General features: G+C 46.3%; 1 protein-coding gene across 1 annotated transcript in view; it reads left to right on the top strand.

Annotated features, from left to right (window-relative positions):
* The first annotated feature begins 363 nt into the window (after positions 1 to 363).
* The window catches only part of ADHFE1 (alcohol dehydrogenase iron containing 1), an 89,501-nt gene continuing 68,328 nt past the window's right edge, over positions 364 to 21,536 (top strand). Inside the window, 7 exon segments of the mRNA XM_075353218.1 lie at positions 364 to 653; positions 7,096 to 7,173; positions 9,441 to 9,478; positions 10,451 to 10,485; positions 15,493 to 15,546; positions 18,084 to 18,093; positions 18,096 to 18,237. Of these exon segments, the coding sequence (XP_075209333.1) occupies positions 7,118 to 7,173; positions 9,441 to 9,478; positions 10,451 to 10,485; positions 15,493 to 15,546; positions 18,084 to 18,093; positions 18,096 to 18,237 (335 nt within the window). The 5' untranslated portion in view covers positions 364 to 653; positions 7,096 to 7,117.

Here is a 21,536-nt window from a genome sequence, read left to right as displayed (position 1 = left end):
CCCCATGTCAACGAGGAGCGATTTTGGACGTTTTTGCAACGATCCAAAATCGCTCCTAGGAGTCACACGCTACGACATCGTTACAGGGGCCGGATGTGCGTCACAAAATCCGTGACCCCAACGAGATCGCTGTAGCGAAATCGTAGCGTGTAAAGCCCGCTTAAGGCCGGCCCTGATTCATAGTTTTGATGCCTTCAATGTGAATCTACAATTTTCAGAGTCATGAAAATAAAGAAAACTCTTTGAATGAGGTGTGTCCAAACTTTTGGTCTGTACTGTACATCAGGGGTATGGTCCAACATGGAGAAAGCAAGCTTAGATCTCGTTGCTGAAAAGGATTTTAATATCGGTGACATCCAGTCCAGTTCTGCAGGGCGGCTTTCGCTGAGCATTATTCTGCACCATCGTGTCTTCAGTCTGAGAATCCTCAGGAACCTGCAGCGCACTGGGAATGTGCACATATCACTGGCATTGTTCTGTGGTTAGTGTGGCCTAGAGAGGAGGGAATGTACAAGAGATCACATTACTGCCTATGAGAAAACACCAGCACTGAATGCTGGGAGGAGGCAGGCCAGAGATCTCCGGGAAGCCAGGAGGAGGAAACACCAGTTGTCGTCTCTTGTCCTTGTCCTATAAACACATTACCTTTCCAGGTATTTCTTTCGTCAGTCTGTCTCCTATTCTCTGATAAAATGTAACATACTACAATGTAACATCGCGTACTACAATGTAACATCGCGAACTAAAGAATAAAAAGAAAACACTCAAGGAAGACATGCACCATGTATGTATAGAGATATAGAAGGTCTTTATGAGCAGTACGTTATGTTTGGACACTGTGACGGATCATTAGCCGGAGATTCTAGCTACAGAATATTGTTTGGATTTGTTGGTAAAGTCATTGTTTTGTTTCATGACATATAACCATTGAAAGAGGTAGCTGTGTGCGGTACTAAGGGGCATTGTGCTTTAGGGGCCATACACAGCATGTGAGACCACCTGATCCAATAACAGATATGTCCAGGATTTGGTATGAAAAGTCCTGGATTCCTTGTACTGTCCCAGAACACAACACTTCTGTTATTCGGCCCCTTTACTGCTGTGATCTATGACTACTACTTTCTTTTGGCTGTTGACTGACACATAAGGCTATGTGCCCACGCTGCGGAAAATGCGCGGATTTTGCCGCTGATTTCTCGCGGAAAAGCCGCGGATTTTCCAGACATCTGCAGCACAGCTACTCCCCAGCCATTTCTATGGCATTTGGGAAATGCTGTGCCCACGCTGCGGATTTTTCCGCAGCGGAAATCGTGCGGATTTTCGTGCGGAAAAATCTGCAGCATGTCAATTATTGTTGCGGATTTTCGTGTGGATTTTGCCTATTCAATTGAATTAAAAAAAAACAAAAAAAACGCAAAATCCGCAACAAAATCCGCGTCAAATCCACATCAAATCCGCGTCAAATCCGCACAAAATCTGCACCTATGAAAAGGTGTGGATTCCGGGGGAAAGCTGCGGATTTTGATGCAGAAAAATCTGCAGATACAGAGTCCTGTGTGTGGGCACATAGCCTAAAACGGGCTTTACACGCTACGACATCGCTAATGCGGAGTCGTTGGGGTCACGGAATTCGTGACGCACATCCGGCCGCATTAGCGATGCCGTTGCGTGTGACATCGATTAGCGATTTTGCATCGTTGCAAAACAGTGAAAAATCGCTAATCGGCGACACGGGGGTCCATTCCCAATTATCGTTACTTCAGCAGTAACGAGGTTGTTCCTCGTTCCTGCGGCAGCATACATCGCTGCGTGTGACGCCGCAGGAGCGAGGAAGCTCTCCCTACCTGCCTCCCGGCCGCTATGCGGAAGGAAGGAGGTGGGCGGGATGTTACGTCCCGCTCATCTCCGCCCCTCCGCTGCGATTGGGCGGCGGTTCAGTGACGGTTCAGTGACGTCGCTGTGACGCCGCATGGACCGCCCCCTTAGAAAGGAGGCGGTTCGCCCGTCACAGCGACGTCGCCGGACAGGTAAGTATGTGTGACGGCTCTGGGCGATGTTGTGCGGCACGGGCAGCGATATGCCCGTGTCGCGCAACAGATGGGGGCGGGTACCCACACTAGCGATATCGGGACCGATATCGCAGTGTGTAAAGTAGCCTTAAGGCTGTGTATGCACGGTGTGTTTTTAATGCGTTTTTGCTCTGCGTTTTTCTTGCCAAGAAATGCAGAAATTTCTGAAACCAAACACTCAATGTGTGCACATTGCCTAAAAGTTCCTTTCTGTACAGAGCAATGTGAAATCATTGGGAGCGGCGTTGAGTCAATGCTCGTGTTGACATAACTGTGGGCACTGCTGTGAGATTGGAACTGTTGAGTGCTAGGTGTAAGGCTATTAGAAAATGGAATTTTCTTAAGAAAATTCTGCACCCTCTGAAAGATTACCGCACCTGCAGTAAAAAAAAACGCAGAAAACCACACCCCAAAACTGCATGCGGTTTTACCGTGGCTTTGCTGCGGTTTTGCCGCGGTATTGCAGCGAATTTTCCGCAGGTTGTTCCCGGCGGTTTTTTTTTACCATTATCAATGGCAAAAACCGCAGGTACCTGCAGAAAAGAAGTGACATGCTCATTCTTTTTGCTGCAGAAATTCTGCAGCAAAACCTAGAGGTAAAGAAACCGCAGTGTGTGCACAGCATTTTTTTTTTAGCATAGGTTTTGCTGGGGAAGGACTGCTGCAAGGTTATAAACATTTTTTGCAGCAAAACTGCGGCAAAAACTGCAGCGTGCGCACAAGGCCTTAATATTTTTGTCTACAGGTTTTCATGGGTACAGCACTAGACAATAACTGCAATGTGGCACCACTTTTGGTGTAAGTATTATGTGGTCCCAGTGAAGTGACAGTGACCGGGTACTCGGGCTGCAATTTCAGAATTGGATGTATAATCAGGATACTAAAGGCCCAGTTACACGCTACGATATATCTAACGATATGTCGGCGGGGTCACGGAATTCGTGATGCACATCCGGCATTGTTAGAGCTGTCGTAGCACGTGACACCTCCGAACGACTGTTAACGAGCAAAATACTCACCTTATCGCTGCTCGTTGACACGTCGTCTATTTTCGTAATGTCATTCCTCCTTCTGTGCGGTGGTTGTTCGTCGTTCCTGTGGCAGCACACATCACTACGTGTGACACCCCGGGAACGCCGAACACAGCTTACCTGCGGCCGCCAGCAATGCAGAAGGAAGGAGGTGGGCGGGATGTTACGTCCCGCTCATCTCCGCCCCTCCGCTTCTATTGGATACCGCTGTGTAACGTCGCTGTGACACCGAATGTCCCTCCCCCTTCAGGAAGAGGATGTTCGCCGTCCACAGTGAGTTCGTTAGGCAGGTAAGTACATGTGACGGGGACTAACGATATTGTGCGCCACGGGCAACGAATTGCCCATGACGCACAAACGACGGGGCGGGTGCGATCGCAAGATATATCATACTGTTTGACGCCGCCTTAAGGGTTTGTCAATAGTTTTATATTTGATGTCCCTCTTTTAATATGATTTTACATTTGAGACTCCTAAATTACAGCAGTCAATATTGTGGCAACCAAAAAGTACTTAAGTCACACAAAAAACAGGATTTCTATATCTGCTCAACTGAATCATAGACTTGAAGTGTCAGAGTCTAAAACACTCAATTTGGACTCAGTCTGAGTGTTTGTTTTTTTTCCATATACCTGTCTTTAAAGTCAGAAACAATAGCACAGTAAACTTTACTAGTCACACTCCTACATGCGTTTTGTGGCGTCACTTCCTCACGCTCATTGAGGAAGTTACGCCACGAAACACGCGTCGGAGCGTGAGCTGATCATCCTTTGTGAATGTGCCAATTCTCTGATTTTCAATAGAGTACTATTCAGCAATAGGATAGGATAGTTATTGAGTGTGGGGCATTTTGGTCCTGCTTGCTACAAGTTAGACACAATTATATTTAGGTATTGTATATCCATAGCACCTTATTTATATTATACCACTTTATATGGGTATGCATAATTTTTAATTTGACTGAGATTGCACTAGCGCCTTATATTTATATACTGCAAGTATTACTATATTGCCTCTAGCTCCATCCTGTGATCAAACATGTTTAGGTTGTGTATTCAGGACTTTAATATTGATTGAATACACTGGGTATATATTGTGTCCCTGAACTCTTTGATACTTTATATATTTTTTATGAATATTTATTGACATATATATTTATATAAAGGAAGGTATTTCACATTATGTATTTTTTTAAAGGGACTCAAACTGGCTACCTCGTTTTTAGTTTTGCATATTTAGTACCTTAATTTATTTATTTACTTTTTTACTGTCATATATATTGAAATAAAGTATAAAAAAATATTTTAAAAGAAAAATATATTGGTTCCAAGTGTCATTTTATTCCTCTGTTGTTTTCAAGGGGATTTTTTGGTTTGTTGCATTTATGTAATGACATTTGATTAATATGAGATCTTTGATGTCTAGTCGTTATCAAACCCTGTAGGTTATCATGGGAGCACTACCACGGCCGCAGGCGGTGCGCTCTAGTGATATGGTTAGGGTATGCAATCATTATGCCATTTCACTCTCTTTTTTAAAACAAATCAATATAGCAGAAATTAATTATTATATATAATACTAGCTGTACGAACCGGCTTCGCCCAGGTTAATAACTGTTGTTAAGAAAATAGAATGTATTAACATTCCCAGGATAGAATGTATAAATAGAATGTATTAACGCCCAGGATAGTAACTGTCTCTCTGTTTCTCTCCCATTCCCATTCTCTGTCTGTCTCCCCCCTGTATATATCTCTCTGTCTCTCTCTCTCTCTTTTTGTCTGTCTGTCTCTTTCCCTGTCTGTCTCAGTCTCTTTCTCCGTCTGTCTCAGTCTCTTTCTCCGTCTGTCTCAATCTCTTTCCCTGTCTGTCTATCACTTTCCCTGTCTGTCTCTTTCCCTGTCTGTCTCTTTCCCTGTCTGTCTCTTTCCCTCTTTCCCTCTGTCTCTTTCCCTGTGTCTGTCTCTTTATCTGTCTCTTACCCTGTCTGTCTCTTTCCCTCTCTTTCCCTGTCTGTCTCCCTGTGTCTGTCTCTTTACCTGTCTGTGTCTGTCTCTTAACCTGTCACTCTCTTTCCCTCTCTTTCCCTGTCTGTCTCTTTCCCTGTCAGTCTGTCTCTTTGTCTGTGTCTGTCTCTTTGTGTCTGTCTCTTTCCCTGTCTGTCTCTGACTGTCTGTCTCTTTCTCCGTCTGTCTCAGTCTCTTTCTCCGTCTGTCTCAATCTCTTTCCCTGTCTGTCTATCACTTTCCCTGTCTGTCTCTTTCCCTGTCTGTCTCTTTCCCTGTCTGTCTCTTTCCCTGTCTGTCTCTTTCCCTCTTTCCCTCTGTCTCTTTCCCTGTGTCTGTCTCTTTATCTGTCTCTTACCCTGTCTATCTCTTTCCCTCTCTTTCCCTGTCTGTCTGTTTCCCTGTGTCTGTCTCTTTACCTGTCTGTGTCTGTCTCTTAACCTGTCACTCTCTTTCCCTCTCTTTCCCTGTCTGTCTCTTTCCCTGTCAGTCTGTCTCTTTGTCTGTGTCTGTCTCTTTGTGTCTGTCTCTTACCCTGTCTATGTCTGTTTCTAAGGGGTACTTCACACACAGCGAGATCGCTACTGAGATCGCTGCTGAGTCACGTTTTTTGTGACGCAGCAGTGACCTCATTAGCGATCTCGCTGTGTGTGACACTGAGCAGCGATGTGGCCCCTGCTGTGAGATCGCTGCTCGTTACACACAGCCCTGGTTCGTTTTTTTATTGTTGCTCTCCCGCTGATAAGCACACATCGCTGTGTGTGACAGCGAGAGAGCAACAATCCTGAATGTGCAGGGAGCAGGAGCCGGCATCTGACAGCCTGCGGTAAGCTGTAACCAAGGTAAATATCGAGTAACCAAGGTGGTTACCCGATATTTACCTTCGTTACTAGCCTCCGCAGCTCTCACGCTGCCAGTGCCGGCTCCTGCTCCCTGCACACGCTAAGCTAAGCGGTGTGCGCTGTTAGCTAAGGTAAACATCGGGTTACCATACCCGATGTTTACCTTAGTTACCAGTGTCCGAAGCTTCCAGACGCCAGCTTCGTGCAAGCGCAGCGTCGCTTGCACGTCGCTGCTGGCTGGGGGCTGGTCACTGGTCGCTGGTGAGATCTGCCTGTTTGACAGCTCACCAGCGACCATGTAGCGACGCAGCAGCGATCCTGACCAGGTCAGATCGCTGGTGGGATCGCTGCTGCGTCGCTAAAGTGTGACGGTACCCTTACCCTGTCTGTGTCTGCCTCTTTCCCTGGCTGCATTGTAACACGCCAACATTCCATTTAAGGGCGTGGCTGCGCATTCTTCTGAAGTTCTGGCTGCACTGTGGTTCCCAGCTCCATTCGCTTTAATGGAGGCAGATTTTTTGGTGAATAACTGTAAAGCGCGGGGTTAAAATTTCCCCTCAAAACATAGCCTATGACGCTCTCGGGGTCCAGAAGTGTGAGGCTATGTGTCCACGCTAGAATGTCCCTGCGGATTTTCTTGCCTGAAAATCCGCGACTTTCGCGGCAAATCCGCACCCGCGGATTTGCCGCGGATTTACCGCGGATTTTGATGCGGATTTTTTTTTTTTTTTCCCCATTCAAAGCCAAAAATCCGCACCAAATCTGCACCAAACAATTGACATGCTGCAGATTTTTCCGGATCAAAATCCGCGGCAAATCCGCCGCGGAAAAATCCGCAGCATGGGCACAGCATTTCCAAAATGCCATTGAAATGGCTTGGAAGTGCTGCTGCTGCAGATTTTCGGCAAATCCGCGGTAAATCCGCGGCAAAATCCGCGGTAAATCCGCGGTAAATCCTGTAGCGTGGGCACATAGCCTGAGTGTCCAAAATTGTGTGGCTGTAGCTGCGACGGTGCAGATGCCAATCCCGGACATACATACACATACACACACACACATATACACACACACACACACACACATTCAGCTTTATATATTAGATCATCCACAGTCACATAACACTGTGTTAATTTCTTGTTTGTTCTTTTAGTGATTGTTCTGCCTGTAGCATAATGGCATCTGGACGGGACAAAGTGATTCACCTCCTGAGACAACTGCACGGAGCATCGTAAGCTTTCACTTATCACATTGCTCTTCAGCTATAAGTGTCTGCACTGCCTGCCATAGAATTAAGGGACAATTTATCTTAGAATTTACTTCATTTTATAAGAATGTTACTTGAAACTATACAGCACAGTGTTAGCGCTTGTTCACACGCTGGTTCTTGACATGTTTTTCATCATTCAAATAAATAGAAAAAAAACCCCACAATAAAAAGCTCTTATTTTGCACAGCATTTTTTAATACTTTCGTTTTTGGTGCAGAAAAATCTGCTGCAAATACTCAACAGGTACACACATCCTTAGGACTCATGCACAGAGCCTCATTATGGCTCTTTTGTAGAGGTGCGAATCCTTTACTGTATCTTGATATGCCTTCAGCAGACTTTATGCACACGCCTTAAAGCGCACCAATCACTAGGATTTTCCTATATAACCTAAAGCCAGTGCTATACTGGCGGTATCAGGCTGATTCTATACATACCTTTAGTTGTGAGATTGGATGTATAGGTTTTGGAATACAAGCAAGTAAAGTTTGTAAAATGAGCAGCTTTTTGAGTGACACCAGCTGCCGATCAGCTGATAGCTGGGGTGGGTACTCATAGTGATACCCGCCTCTCCCTGCCTATCCATCCTCCCCTATCTGTTATTTATGCTAATTTTATTATAGAATCGTTTTACTAACTGTAGAAGGACCTGTGCTGATGTCATAACCATGTGACCAGAAAGGGCGGGACCTCAGACAACAAACCTGATACCAGGGAGCAACATTATTTTTCTGTTGGCTGAGGCCCCGCTCCTTCTGGTCACATGGTTATGACATCAGCGCAGGTCAGTAAAATGATTCTCTAATGGAACTAGCATAAATAACGGGGAGATTGATAGGTAGGGGGGCGGGAATCACTATGAATACCCCCCAGCTATCAGCTGATCGGCAGCTGCTGCCACTTAAAAAGCTGCTCATCTTACAAACTTTACTTGCTTGTGTTTCAAAACCTATAAATCCGAGCTGACCACTACAGGTATGTATAGAATCAGCCTGATAGTGCCAGTATAGCACTTGATTTAGGTTATACTGTAAAGGAAAATCCCTGTGATTGGTGCGCTTTAATGGCTCTGAAGTGTGTACTATCCTATAGGCTGTGTACATGCAGGTGTCAATGTTTATGACACATCTGTTTCTTAAAGAGAATCTTTCACCAGGTTTTCATTACCTCATCTGAGGGCAAAATAATGTAAAGACAGAGACCCTGAATCCCGTGATATGTCACACACTAGGCTTTTTGCTGTCCTTTTTTATGCAGTTATGTGAATGTTGACCTCTATAACCCTGCTCCCACACCACTGATTGACAGCTTTCTGCCCATACACCGTGTACACAAAACTGCCAATCAGTGGGATGGGTGGGGTTATACAGAGCTCATGAATATGCTGAACTACCTGGCAACATGCCAAGTAGTCCTGTCATGATTATCTACTGCTGATTAAACAGTAATTTTATCAAAACTACACTAAGAAGCCCAGTAAGTGACACATCGCTGGAATCACTGTCAATATAAAATAGTGCAATATGAGGAGCACCCGAGATTATTGTTTTAAATAAATGAATGAAGGCTGCTCACCTGGTTTTGTTGTGCGCCCTCGCACAACCTCGGTAATAAGTGTGTAATTCCTCTATAGGATGAGGGGCTGTGTTAGCTGGTATTATCTGATCCTTTGGCCGGATGAAGCTGGAGGGTTTACCGCTGAGAGCTCCTGGTTCACCGACTCCTTTGATCCTGGAGCTTCAAAAACGGCTCTACGTCCTCCCGCTGGGTTATTCAGGGTGAACTGATAGATTCAGCAATCCACAGCAGCTCTTTGCCGGATTCCCTTACGGGAGTAGACAATGCGGATAATGATGAAGATAACCGGTCTGTGAGCGCTAATGATGGATCTGAATCTATAGATTCTTTTAGATGTAAGAATTTATTGTTAAAATAAAATAAAGCTCTTGTTATCACTTCACAACGCGTTTCAGCAAGATCCCCTTGCTTTCCTCAGGAAATCGCTGGAATCAGGATCTCTGTCTCTACATTATGCTGCGCTCAGATTAGGTGACAAACACCTGGTGACAGATCCCCTTTAAAATAATTGAACTGGATTTAAAAATAGATGGCACTGGTTTGGGGAAAAAAATCTTTGTCGGCGCTTAGGTTATGTTTGGAATATATCTGCTCCATTGTGTATATAGATATACTGTATTCTGACAATTTCCTTCTCTTTTATATTTTAGGTGCAGATGTCCAGCCCATTCTCACTCTTACTCCCAAGGTAGCAAATGAACCCCATTAGGGAAATTTGAACTCAGTAGGAAAAACAAGTATATCTATATTTGGCAGCTGGTGATTTGTGGAACATTAGTGGCTGTGCAAGATTAAAATTAAAGTGGGTAAAAATGCAGATTCTCACGTGCCCATAATGTGCGGATGGCGGGCCCGTGATGTGCGGCTGGCGGACCCGTGATGTGGGGCTGGCTTGCCCGTGATGTGGGGCTGGCTTGCCCGTGATGTGGGGCTGGCTTGCCCGCGATGTGGGGCTGGTTTGCCCGCGATGTTGGGCTGACTGGCCCGGGATGTGGGGCTGACTGGCCCAGGATGTGGGGCTGGCTGGCCCGGGATGTGGGGCTGGCTTGTCCCCGATGTTGGGCTGGCTTGCCCCCGATGTTGGGCTGGCGGGTCTGCGATGTGCGGCTGGCTTGCCCCCGATGTTGGGCTGGCTGGCCCGCGATGTGGGGCTGTCTTGCCCGCGATGTGGGGCTGGCTTGCCCACGATGTTTGGCTCAGCTGTCTGCCAGCTTGGTGCATTTCCACCAGATCTAGAAAACAGCCATGAAGAGCAGGTCTCCAGATCGTGACATTTATGAGTGGTCCTGCAGAGAAAAGCAGATCTGGATGCTCAATACTGGGTGTGGGGTAGATTGGATGATCATGTTAGTTAGAAAGATGCATGAGGCTGGATGCAGTAGTGTGGTAAGTATGCTTGAGGTAATTCTACGGGGTAAAGTGGGCTCTCCTGGATATAAGTATGTAAGATAAGGGGCACAAGGTCACAGTGTGCTTTTTGTGGGAAAGTTATGGGCATTCCATACCAGGTTCTTGGTGTGACCATCCATTGGAGCTAAATATGGCTTTCACCATTAGAAAGGTTGGGAGCACTGCCCTACAGAATGGAGCACAATATGTAATATGTGGTTAAGTAGATAACATTACCATACATTCATGCATTAAACTATTTTACTTTCAGCTCCATCATCTCAGATAACAGAATATGCATTTGAGGTAATTGTCTTTTATGAATACTCATTCCAGTTTTGTAGTCTACTTGAAGGCAGAATCTGAGATTGTTGTATAATGGGGTTGCAGTGGGTGAGCAGACCCCTGCAAAAAGGGAACATAGTTAACCCGGAAATGTTATTAATAAAAATGTTTTATTTGTATGTGCATGTGTATTGTGTTAGGGTACCCCTAGTGGCCGGGTGGGACGGCTGTCACCACAGTGGAGAGGAGGAGTCGGCAGAGACAAGGGGAGGAGAGAGCAAGGGTGTGAGGGAAAGATTAGATCAAGGGAGCAGTCGTCTCGGGGACAGGAGCGGAGCAGCAGAGCCGGGGCAGAGTGTGGGAGCTGGAAATCAGGGAAGCCGGTGAGAAAAGGAGCGGGCGGAACCTCATAGTGTGAAGCAGTCCGGTGTGGGTCCGGGCTGTGGGTAGCCAGAAGTGGGAGCCGGGCGAAGTGGAGTAGTCAGGCACATCCCCACTGGAGGGGACGCAAGGACAGGCTTCCCCCAGCTAAGAAAGCGTATCATCACCTTTATTGCTTTGTTTGGGACTTTGTGAAGAATAAAAGAATGTTTGTTCATTGCATTGAACCCTGCCTGAAGAGTGTTTGTGCGCCGGATAACATCTGCTTCACCACCACACTCTGCCCCACCAAGTCATCTCCTGTCCCCATAGTGACGGTGGAACCAGGGGTAAGCCTGATTGCAAGGGCCACGACTACAAGGCCAGAGGCACCCCTGGCATCCCGTTACATGTGGCGTAGTCGGCAGGATCCGAGTCCCCTGCCGGGGACCCAGGAGGCTGGAGATCGGGTCGTGCCTGAAGCACAGGATCCGGACCGTGATACAGGATTTCCAGTCCCGTGGTGGGAAGAGAACCTAGTACCCGTAGCGTTGGACCGGGTACAAGATGGCGGCAAGGAGGCCGTTATCTGTGAGGAAGAAAAGGCGCGGAAAATTGGCGCCGAAAGAAGAGCCTGGGGCTGGCCGGTGCCGAAGAGAAAGCATGGAGTACTCCGCCCAAAGAGGGGAGGCGCCAGCTCCAGGGCATGGAAGAAGAAGAAAAAGAAGTACCTCAGCGGAGGAATCAAGATGACGCGTGAGGCTGGGGGTGGAGTCCGTTTAAGAGCGGGAAACGAAGACCCGCCTCCACTCTTCCCAGTCTCAGCGTCGACACCACCGCCATCTCGGGCAGAGACGCCATCACCCCCAAGAGGAGCTGCAGCAGCTGTGCCGGTGGAGCCGCCTTTCGCCCCTGTGTCTTTCAGGCGAATCCGCCGCCAGCCGGGACAATCTCTGGGGGCCTATATCCAGGCTCAAGCAGAGGAGGAGAACTGGGCACACTGGTGGCCGTCCAGAGGAGGAGAACTGGGCACACTGGTGGCCGTCCAGAGGAGGAGAGCTGTGCACACTGGTGGCCGTCCAGAGGAGGAGAACTGGGCACACTGGTGGCCGTCCAGGGAATGGAAGAGGGCCTGGCCCCCAGAGTAAGTCACCACTGCTGATCTGTTCTTTAAGTCCGGCGCCGTTTAGCCGGCAGAAGTTCTTTTAAAGTTTTACGGGCCGTTGCCCCATTCTGTGTGTTTGTACGGGCAGTCGCCCCATCTAAGACCGGGAGCGCTGTTGAGCCTCCGGGCGCTAGTTGAAAGAAGGACCGGGAGCGCTGCAGAAACCGCCGGGCGCGGGACTGGTGCCCTCTGTGTGGGTGCTGCGCCTATTATGGACGGTATTGCAGACTTTACGTGCTTCTGTGTGTTTGAAGTAAGAGCCGTGCCGGGAGGCTCGGGTTTTAAGAGGGGAGGTATGCAGTGGGTGAGCAGACCCCTGCAAAAAGGGAACATAGTTAACCCGGAAATGTTATTAATAAAAATGTTTTATTTGTATGTGCATGTGTATTGTGTTAGGGTACCCCTAGTGGCCGGGTGGGACGGCTGTCACCACAGTGGAGAGGAGGAGTCGGCAGAGACAAGGGGAGGAGAGAGCAAGGGTGTGAGGGAAAGATTAGATCAAGGGAGCAGTCGTCTCGGGGACAGGAGCGGAGCAGCAGAGCCGGGGCAGAGTGTGGGAGCTGGAAATCAGGGAAGCCGGTGAGAAAAGGAGCGGGCGGAACCTCATAGTGTGAAGCAGTCCGGTGTGGGTCCGGGCTGTGGGTAGCCAGAAGTGGGAGCCGGGCGAAGTGGAGTAGTCAGGCACATCCCCACTGGAGGGGACGCAAGGACAGGCTTCCCCCAGCTAAGAAAGCGTATCATCACCTTTATTGCTTTGTTTGGGACTTTGTGAAGAATAAAAGAATGTTTGTTCATTGCATTGAACCCTGCCTGAAGAGTGTTTGTGCGCCGGATAACATCTGCTTCACCACCACACTCTGCCCCACCAAGTCATCTCCTGTCCCCATAGTGACGGTGGAACCAGGGGTAAGCCTGATTGCAAGGGCCACGACTACAAGGCCAGAGGCACCCCTGGCATCCCGTTACAGGGTTGTTCTGCAGAAAGTGTGGCCTAGAAGTGATATTTGGACCTGAGTTAGGCTATGTGCGAATGTGTCGCCCTGGGCAAGCCAGGGGACACAGGTCACACACCACCACACCCTACATCCCAGTTAGGAACACCAAAGCTAACCCAAAAATCCTTGTTGGCTTCCTCCAGAGGCTGATGATTCACACCAGGGGGTGGGCCAGGCGGTTGGCTCCGCCCACCGAGGAGATCACAGCTCTGAAGGCGGGGAGAAACCAGGCAGTTAGAGCTCAGGGAGAGCTTGAGTAAACAGCTAAGTGAAAGTGAAGGAAGATAAGTAGTAAAGGAGGAAAGCAAGAGTGGTGACAGAACAGAAGGAGTGTACAAAAGCCTGAGGTAGTCCAGCTGTGTGCAGGACAGGTCAGCAAGGTCAGCAACGGCAGTGACTGTCTGGAGGGGGACCGTTTGGAAGTTCCTGAAAGGACCCCGTAGGCTGTGTGCCCGGCGGTCTGGAGCAGTGTTCCGAAGGACAGTCAGCACCAGGGCAGGGGCCTCTCGGACCCCGGCAAGGCTTGGAGTCGCCATAAATTGCCGAATCCGTCAGTGAAGGGGACGTAGATCCCCCAACAACCAAGACCCGATTGAAGGCAACAGCCCAGCCAGTGAAAGAGAGACACCGCCACCGCCAAGGCACCAGTTTCTTAGGGCCAGCGCCTGCGGGCAAAGAGTAGAGCTCCTCCGGTCCAGCTTGAAGCCGGGGAGCGGGTTACTGGTGGGGACCCATCGCAACCAACAAGTACACAAAGGTGCTAGGAAGAGGGACATCACCGTCACCTACTGGGAGAGCAATTGCAGCCGTCCGTGGGACCGTCTTACGAGCCGTTTGGTTTACCGTAAAAACTGTGTCAACGTCTCAGGCTGAGTGAGTACCACAGTGCCGCAAGGCACAGCGCTGCCCCCGCGTACCTGCGCCCACCAGGCCCTGCACCTCCCAAGCCATCACCGGGCCCCGGGATCACCAACCCCTACCCACGGAGGGGCAACACAACACCTGGCTGCTCCGCATCACCATCCCCGGGATCCCCATATAGAGCAGCGGTGGTGAAATCACCACAACCGTGGGTGGCGTCACGGACAATAAACAATCCCCACACCCAACAACCCCCTTTCACTCACGGGCGAGGAGTGCCGCTCGAGAAACCCCCGGGATCCGGCCTACAGCTCGAGCCACCACTGAGCGTAGTGTGCTGACACCCTCCTCCCCGCCCGCGACACGCACACTGCGGATTTGTTTCTTCAGCAAAAAACACACCCTCTGGCAAAAAACGCATAAAGTATGCGTTTTTACCGCTTTTTAGTGCAGATTTACTGCGTTTTTGCCTGCAGTTTTGTCCATGAGTTTTTTTTAACATTGTCAATGACAAAACACACGAAAAATGCAGAAAAGATGTGACATGCTACTTCTTATTGCTGCAGAAATTCTGCAGCAAAACTTGTAAGGAAAAAAGAAGCAACCTGCGCACAGCATTTTCGGATTTCTCAGACTTTGCTGTGACTACATGAAGCTTATGAACAAAAACTGCACCAGTTCTGCAGCAAAAAACGCAGTGTGCGCACAGGGCCTTACTGTCTGGAGTATGAGGTTTTTGAGTTGGGTGCTACAAGAGACAGCATCACGGCCTTTCACTGCTTAAAGGTCGGCTCCAAGACAAGGAAATTTAAAAAAAAAATGTTAAAACTGTGCCCTAGGTTGTATAAAGCTGCGTTTACACAGCATATTTTTGCCTTGAATAAGCACTAGTCAATGTTGTAACAAGTTAATCTGCACTTGTTAAAGACCCTTTTCCACAGACCGATGAAACTGTATGTGACCAAAGATTGTTAAAATCATTGTTCAGTCCCATAGAGTTTGTCTATTGCCGTCACACACACCCCATTTACACATTGGTGAGGAACGTTTGTTTTTGGAAAATCATCAATCGACTGAATAAAAGACCCATTGTTCACTATTTGATGTCTAATAGTGGTGTACATACCATGTGAAGACACGGTGCCTGTTCTAATGCCCCCTGGCCATTAGGCACATGTTCGCCTCCTCTCCTGACTCCACATACACAGGAACGCAGATTTCTGCCTGTAGGTTATATCAGCACAAAAGAACCGTTCATTGAAATTGAACAGACCAGATCCTTCTCTTACCCCAACATCATCTCTCAACGGAGAGTCCTACACATTAGATGGTTGGCTGGTCCTATCTAATGTGTATGAAGGCCTCATGGATGTGAGTAGACAAGCACTGTGTCTGGATGTAAGGAGTGTAGTGAAATGAACGTACACCAAGAGTTAATACTATTTCTATATGGAACCCGTGTCATTCTATGTATGCCCCTGTCAGAATGTTAGCTACCTGTGGTTCAAAAATGGCCGCTGTTGGTGTGTGTGATTACAGATAGTCAGTAATACTTAAAATAGCGTTTTGTTGTCCGTTGTTCACATTTGACAATGACGCTGTTATTTAGGAATAAGTATTTCACATAAATTTATTTATTTTTCTCAGATGGCGGTTTCTAACATCAGATATGGAGAAGGTGTGACAAAAGAAGTGGGATTGGTAAGGAGACAATACCTCAGTCATCACTGAAGACATTTGGACTTTCCTAAGCCGTATGTATGAGCATGTAGATCACAGGAAGCTGAATAAAATATCTGTGATTCTACGTCTTATTCCAGAGAAATCCAATTTAATATGTGAATTATATGATAGGATCTGTGGGCCTTCAGAGATTAGTTTAAATGAAATGTGGTTTTACTAGTGTGAGACATGTAGACCAGGAGAGCAGATTGTCAGTCATTACATGTCTCACACTGGTAACTCCCCCTTTCATGTAAAATAAGCTCTGGATGCAGATTCTCAGTGATATCTTGATCTACAGATCTTAACCCCTTTACGACAAGGACGTACAGGTACATCCTTGGCCTTATCCCCCCGGTTACTGCGGGCTCCGTTGGCGAGGCCGCTTAAGCCCTGCACATGTCTGCTGATCTGATCAGCAGACATGTGCAGCTAACAGGCATGGGTGGATCTGAGAACTACACATGCCTGTGAACCCCTTTGATCGTGCTGTCAAAGTCTGACAGCGTGATTTAAAGGGCCAGAGCAGGGAACGCTCTGTTCCCCGCCGCCATCTGATGATGACCTATAACGATATCATGACTCACTTCCTGTGAGAGCCAACAGAGTGCCAGCATTCACAGGAGAACAGCATTTCTCTTGATCAGAGCAATGCTGTAGTAGCGATTGGAGAGTACAGCCATAAGGGACTAGTAAAATCAATAAAAAATGTAAAAAAGTTTAAAAAATATGAAAAAAAATAAAAAAACTAAAAGTTGAAATCACCCCCCTTTTTGCCCCATTGAAAATAAAACTATTTTTAAAAAATACACATATTTGGTATCAGCATACAGAAATGACAATCTATCAAAATATAAGATCAATTAATCTGATCGGTACACGGCGTGGCGAGAAAAAAAAATTCCAAATGTCAAACTTACGTTTTTTGGTCAACGCAACACTGCATTAAAATGCAAAAACAGGCGATCAAAATATTGCATGTACGCAAAAATGGTATAATTAGAAATGCCAGCTCAAGACACAAAAAAATAAGCCATCACTGTGCCCCAGATCCCGAAAAATTAGAATGCTACGGGTCTTGGAAAATGTAAACAAAAGCGCAAATTTTTTTGTACAAACGTCTGAATTTATTAATTTAATCTATGAAGTCATACCAACATGCGGTATCATAGTTGCACATCAGTTTTACCATATAGTGAACATGGTGAATAAAAAAAAAATAAAAAATCGATTGTGGAATTTCACTTTTTTCATTTTATCCACATTTAGAGTACACTATATGGTACAATGAATGGTGTCCTGCAAAAGTACAACTCGTCCTGCAAAAAATAAGCCCTCATATATGTAAATTAATGGAAAAATTAACAAAATTATGGCTCTCAGACAACCCCCTGCTGATTCCACCTGTTTCTCCCATTAAAATAAAAGATCCTGAACTCTTGTTCTGGCCCCGTTGCAGCGCTGTCGGTAACTAAGATTTGGGGCTCACGGGACATTGTGACGGCACAAGACTCTCGCGTCCAACCACCACCGGCTTCTCTCTTCCCGCCTTCGGACCAAATGAGTTGCTGCCACTCACCTCTTATTGATTGCTCATTTGGTCCAAAGGCGGAGAGAGGAAAGCCGGTGGTGATTGGACGTGGGGGAGTCCCATGACGTCACAATGTCATGTGAGCCCCGAATCATTGATACCAACAGCGCTGCAGCCAGAAGGTGAGAACAGGGTCTTTTATTTTAATTGGGTGGAAAAAGTAGAACCAGAAGGAGTTTTCCTAGTAGTGGACAACCCCTTTAACAGCTCATTAACATATTAAGAAAAACGTGGATTTCTCAGCAATAAGACATCAGATGGCAGATATCAAGTTGTCATTTTATTCACCTTCCCATGACCTACGTGCCCACATAGACGGCTTTGGAGGGTTGATCCTACTGACCGAATCCCTTTAATTTGTCATAGTCCATGAAATTACAGAAGCACTTTATACACATGCTGCAAGTGTATTAAAGATGATCCATTTTCTGGGAACATACCCCCTGGATTATATACTAACATTTCTGTTATTTTCTTTACTCGTACTATAACAGATTAGAGATGCATTGTATATGTTTATCTATTGCTAGCTTTTCTCTGCTAATTGCTTTGGTCTATACATCTATAAACCTCTTCTGTTTATAATTACGTGAACTCATTGTTGCATTCAAACATTTTATGAAAAGATCTTAAGTTGGCAAAGACATCAGTTGCTTTTAGTCAGTGGAGTCAGACATTCCCCTCCCCGGAAACCTGTGGGATTGATTGCGGTTACCCTATGCACTAGTTTTAGGCAGAAGAGGCTTCTCCTAATCCATTTCTGGTGAATGGATAAAAAACACGATTAGAAACCTGAAAAAAAATGTATTATGAGAATTGCACTCAAAAAACAATGGTAATATTGTTTGTTTGATGTTTTCATGTATTTTTTTTTCATTATTGGCAGAATCCTATTACTTATTTCTTCGTATTCTTTTGTACAAAGGATTTGCAGAATATGGAGCAAAAAATGTATGTGTGATGACGGACAAGAACCTGGCACGTCTCCCGCCTGTTCAAGCTGTGATAAATTCACTGGCAAAGAATGACATCAAATTCTGCATGTATGACAAGGTCAGGGTGGAGCCGACTGATACTAGGTAAAGACCACAGTCCCATGCTACCTGCTTGTACGCAATAACTAATTGTAAGTGGTATTATATCTCAAATATTAGGATAACATATTGGATGAAAAGCCATGCATGACCTGATATCCTGCGTTCAAAGCATAATGAGTAGAAGGTATTAATAGTAATATCTAGCATATACAAAAAAAAGAGAGACTTACATGCCAAAGCTTGAAACTACTAAAAATCAATAAATTTACCAGAATATAAGAATACCCCATAGACAACGTGATACAAATGTATAAAACATTTTATTATTATTATAGTGCACAGGGTATTACAGTACATACAATCAACAAGAATGAGAACCAGATTTGAGTAGGTGAAGGAAGAGGGGAGACCCCCACGTGACCCAGGGAGTGTATCGGTGGTTATAACGGACCTGCCAGACCAAATAATTGAAGAACTCAGGGACGCATTGGTGCATAGTCACTATGTGGCCAAGATTAACCCCCTGTTTGGATGTGGTCCCCAACGGGTCGGCTGCTATCCTTGTGGGAGCTGTCGTGGCTGCCAGAACATCATTCGGGCCACAACCTTCTGCTCAGCGGACGGAAAGAGGGAGTTTTCCATTCGGACATATATCTCTTGCAGCACATCTGGCGTAGTATATTACGCCACGTGTGGCTGTAACAAGATATATGTCGGTCTGACCTCACGTGAGCTCCGTATTCGCACGAGGGAGCATGTGCGTGATGTTCTGGCAGCCAGAGAGGCCACCAACCCCGAATCCCTAAAAACGATCCCCAGACATTTTAGGGAGGCTCATAATTGCGATCCTGCATCCCTTCAGGTCCGGGGTATTGATAGGGTACATCTGGGAATTCGGGGTGGCGACCTCAAAAAACGGCTGGCACAGATGGAGTGCCGGTGGATCTTTGTTTTGGGTACTCAGGCACCAGACGGGCTGAATGAACGGCTCTCTTTTGCCCCGTTCTTGTAGCCTCTACCTTATCTCCATCATGCTGATATCTTGGGTGAATCCGAATGGGGGGTAGTAGTAGGGGGTTTGAATCCCTCCCATTCGGTTTTTATGAAACTCGAGAATTTATCTTTAGGATGGTTGGGTTCACCCTGGTTCAGCAACTGAGGTGTGAATGGCTGCGTAGCCCCTGATGCGTTTTTTATGATTTTTTATGATTCTTCGAATATTGTCTGTTCATGCTGTATATAGTGGTGGTCTTATGACTCTTTTAACAGTGTGTCTTTCTTTTGTTCAATTTAAGGGACCCTCTTTGTCATGAACCCTCCTCTTAGGCCACTCATCTCCTCCCTCCCTCCCTCCCTCCCCCCTCCCCTCCCCCCCCCCCCCCCCCCCCCCCCCCCCCCCCCCCTTCCCTCCCCTTTTCCTTCCCCTCCTACCCTTCCCGTCCATTGGTCCCCCATTCGAGCTCTGTTACCAACTCCGGCTTGGAAGAAATGAAGACTCGCTTATGCCTACAGAACCTATAATTGGGAGGCCATGGAACTGTGATATACATGAAATCTTTGTAATTATTGGGTATATCTTTACATCCATTTGTCTCTCCCTCCTCTTTCTCATCCTTTGCAGACGTCTGCCTTTCACTCTATTTATTCTCCTCCTTTCTATTATACATAAACAATGTTTGACATGTATGTACTCTATAATATGTCTTCCCGGATGGTATTATCAAGTGTTTTTGTACATATATATATGTTTCTGTGTAATTTATATCATACTGCCATTGTTGGGATTATGGAGGTGGGATCAGGTTTTTCATAGGGGCAGGTCCATCTTACCTAACACTGCAGTGGGTTCCGCCTGTTGATTCGCGTCCGTGGCAACGCGTGTTGCGGCGGAATACCGGAAGTATCGTACGGTGACGTCACCGGAAGTTTTCGCTCCATCGACTTCCGGCCGCCGAGTCCGAGCCACAGCGCGGTCCGCAGCGGTTACCCGCTCCGGTGCACGTAGTGAAATGGAGGCGTGTCACCAATTAGGGTCCCCTTTTAAACCTCCACTTTTCGGCACTCTTTTATTCATCGTCCCCCGACGAAGCATTGTGACGAAACACGTGTCGGGACGTCGGTCCCCACGTGTCCTCCAGGATTTTCGGACGCCTACCTTGTGTGTGGTAAGCCTGCATGCTTCACTAAATGATTGACTAATATGTTATTGCTGGGGCACTCTGTATTTTGCTACATTTGTATTGCATTGAGTGTTAATTTTGCCCTAAGATATATCCCATCCATTGTGCAGCCCTATATATGGGCTCTCTGAGTCATGACCTGATTCAAGGCCAATGGCCTAAGTTATGGGTCCTGTAACTTAGTGACACAATGGATGTGTTTGCTTCTATTTGGGATCATTTTGTGAGCATGAGGTTGCCACAATAAGTTCTTCAATTATTTGGTCTGGCAGGTCCGTTATAACCACCGATACACTCCCTGGGTCACGTGGGGGTCTCCCCTCTTCCTTCACCTACTCAAATCTGGTTCTCATTCTTGTTGATTGTATGTACTGTAATACCCTGTGCACTATAATAATAATAAAATGTTTTATACATTTGTATCACGTTGTCTATGGGGTATTCTTATATTCTGGTAAATTTAAAGACTCTAGCGCTCTGTGTTCTAATGTATTTTTGAGTTGTTGCCTATAATGTTTGGCCTTTTTAGGTTATATATAAAAATCAATAAAGCAAAAAAAATATATATTAAGATTTAGGACATGTTTTGCATATCAAAATGGCCATTTTCATACCTGCCCAGTAGCCACGTCATGGCAACCTCAATGTACTGGGTCCTACTCTATATTACTACCTCTCTCTGTATTCCAAAAGCTACATATATGGTCAAATAGAGGCTCACCATTAAAGGATTAAAACACCTGTTTCTAATGGGGGAGGGAGGCCTGGAAGCACGGCCAGTCAAAAGCAAACCAATAAATATTAATATTAAAACATTTTCTTTGCCAATATATTTAAGTTTTGGAACCCAGAGAGAGGTAGTAGTAGTATAGAATAGGACCCAGTACAATGAGATTGCCATGGCGTGGCTACTGGGCAGGTATGAAAATGGCACTTTTGATATGCAAAATACCTAAAAAAAAAAACAAAAACATTTATATATATTTTTTGCTTTTTGCTTTTTTTTTTTTTAGTAGTAGTTTTAATATCTAGAATATGCACAGCAATGTCAATATGTAACTAGTACAATATGACATTGTTCAGCTGACTGCCCAATACTCATGAATGCTCAGCTTAGTTAAGTGTTAATGTGTGTTTCTTTGTCGCTCCATTGGGAGACCC

Source organism: Anomaloglossus baeobatrachus, chromosome 6 (assembly GCF_048569485.1).
Source record: "Anomaloglossus baeobatrachus isolate aAnoBae1 chromosome 6, aAnoBae1.hap1, whole genome shotgun sequence".
Lineage (NCBI taxonomy): Eukaryota > Metazoa > Chordata > Amphibia > Anura > Aromobatidae > Anomaloglossus > Anomaloglossus baeobatrachus.
The sequence above is the reverse complement of the archived record's forward strand: the minus strand, read 5'-3'. Positions and strand labels throughout refer to the sequence as shown.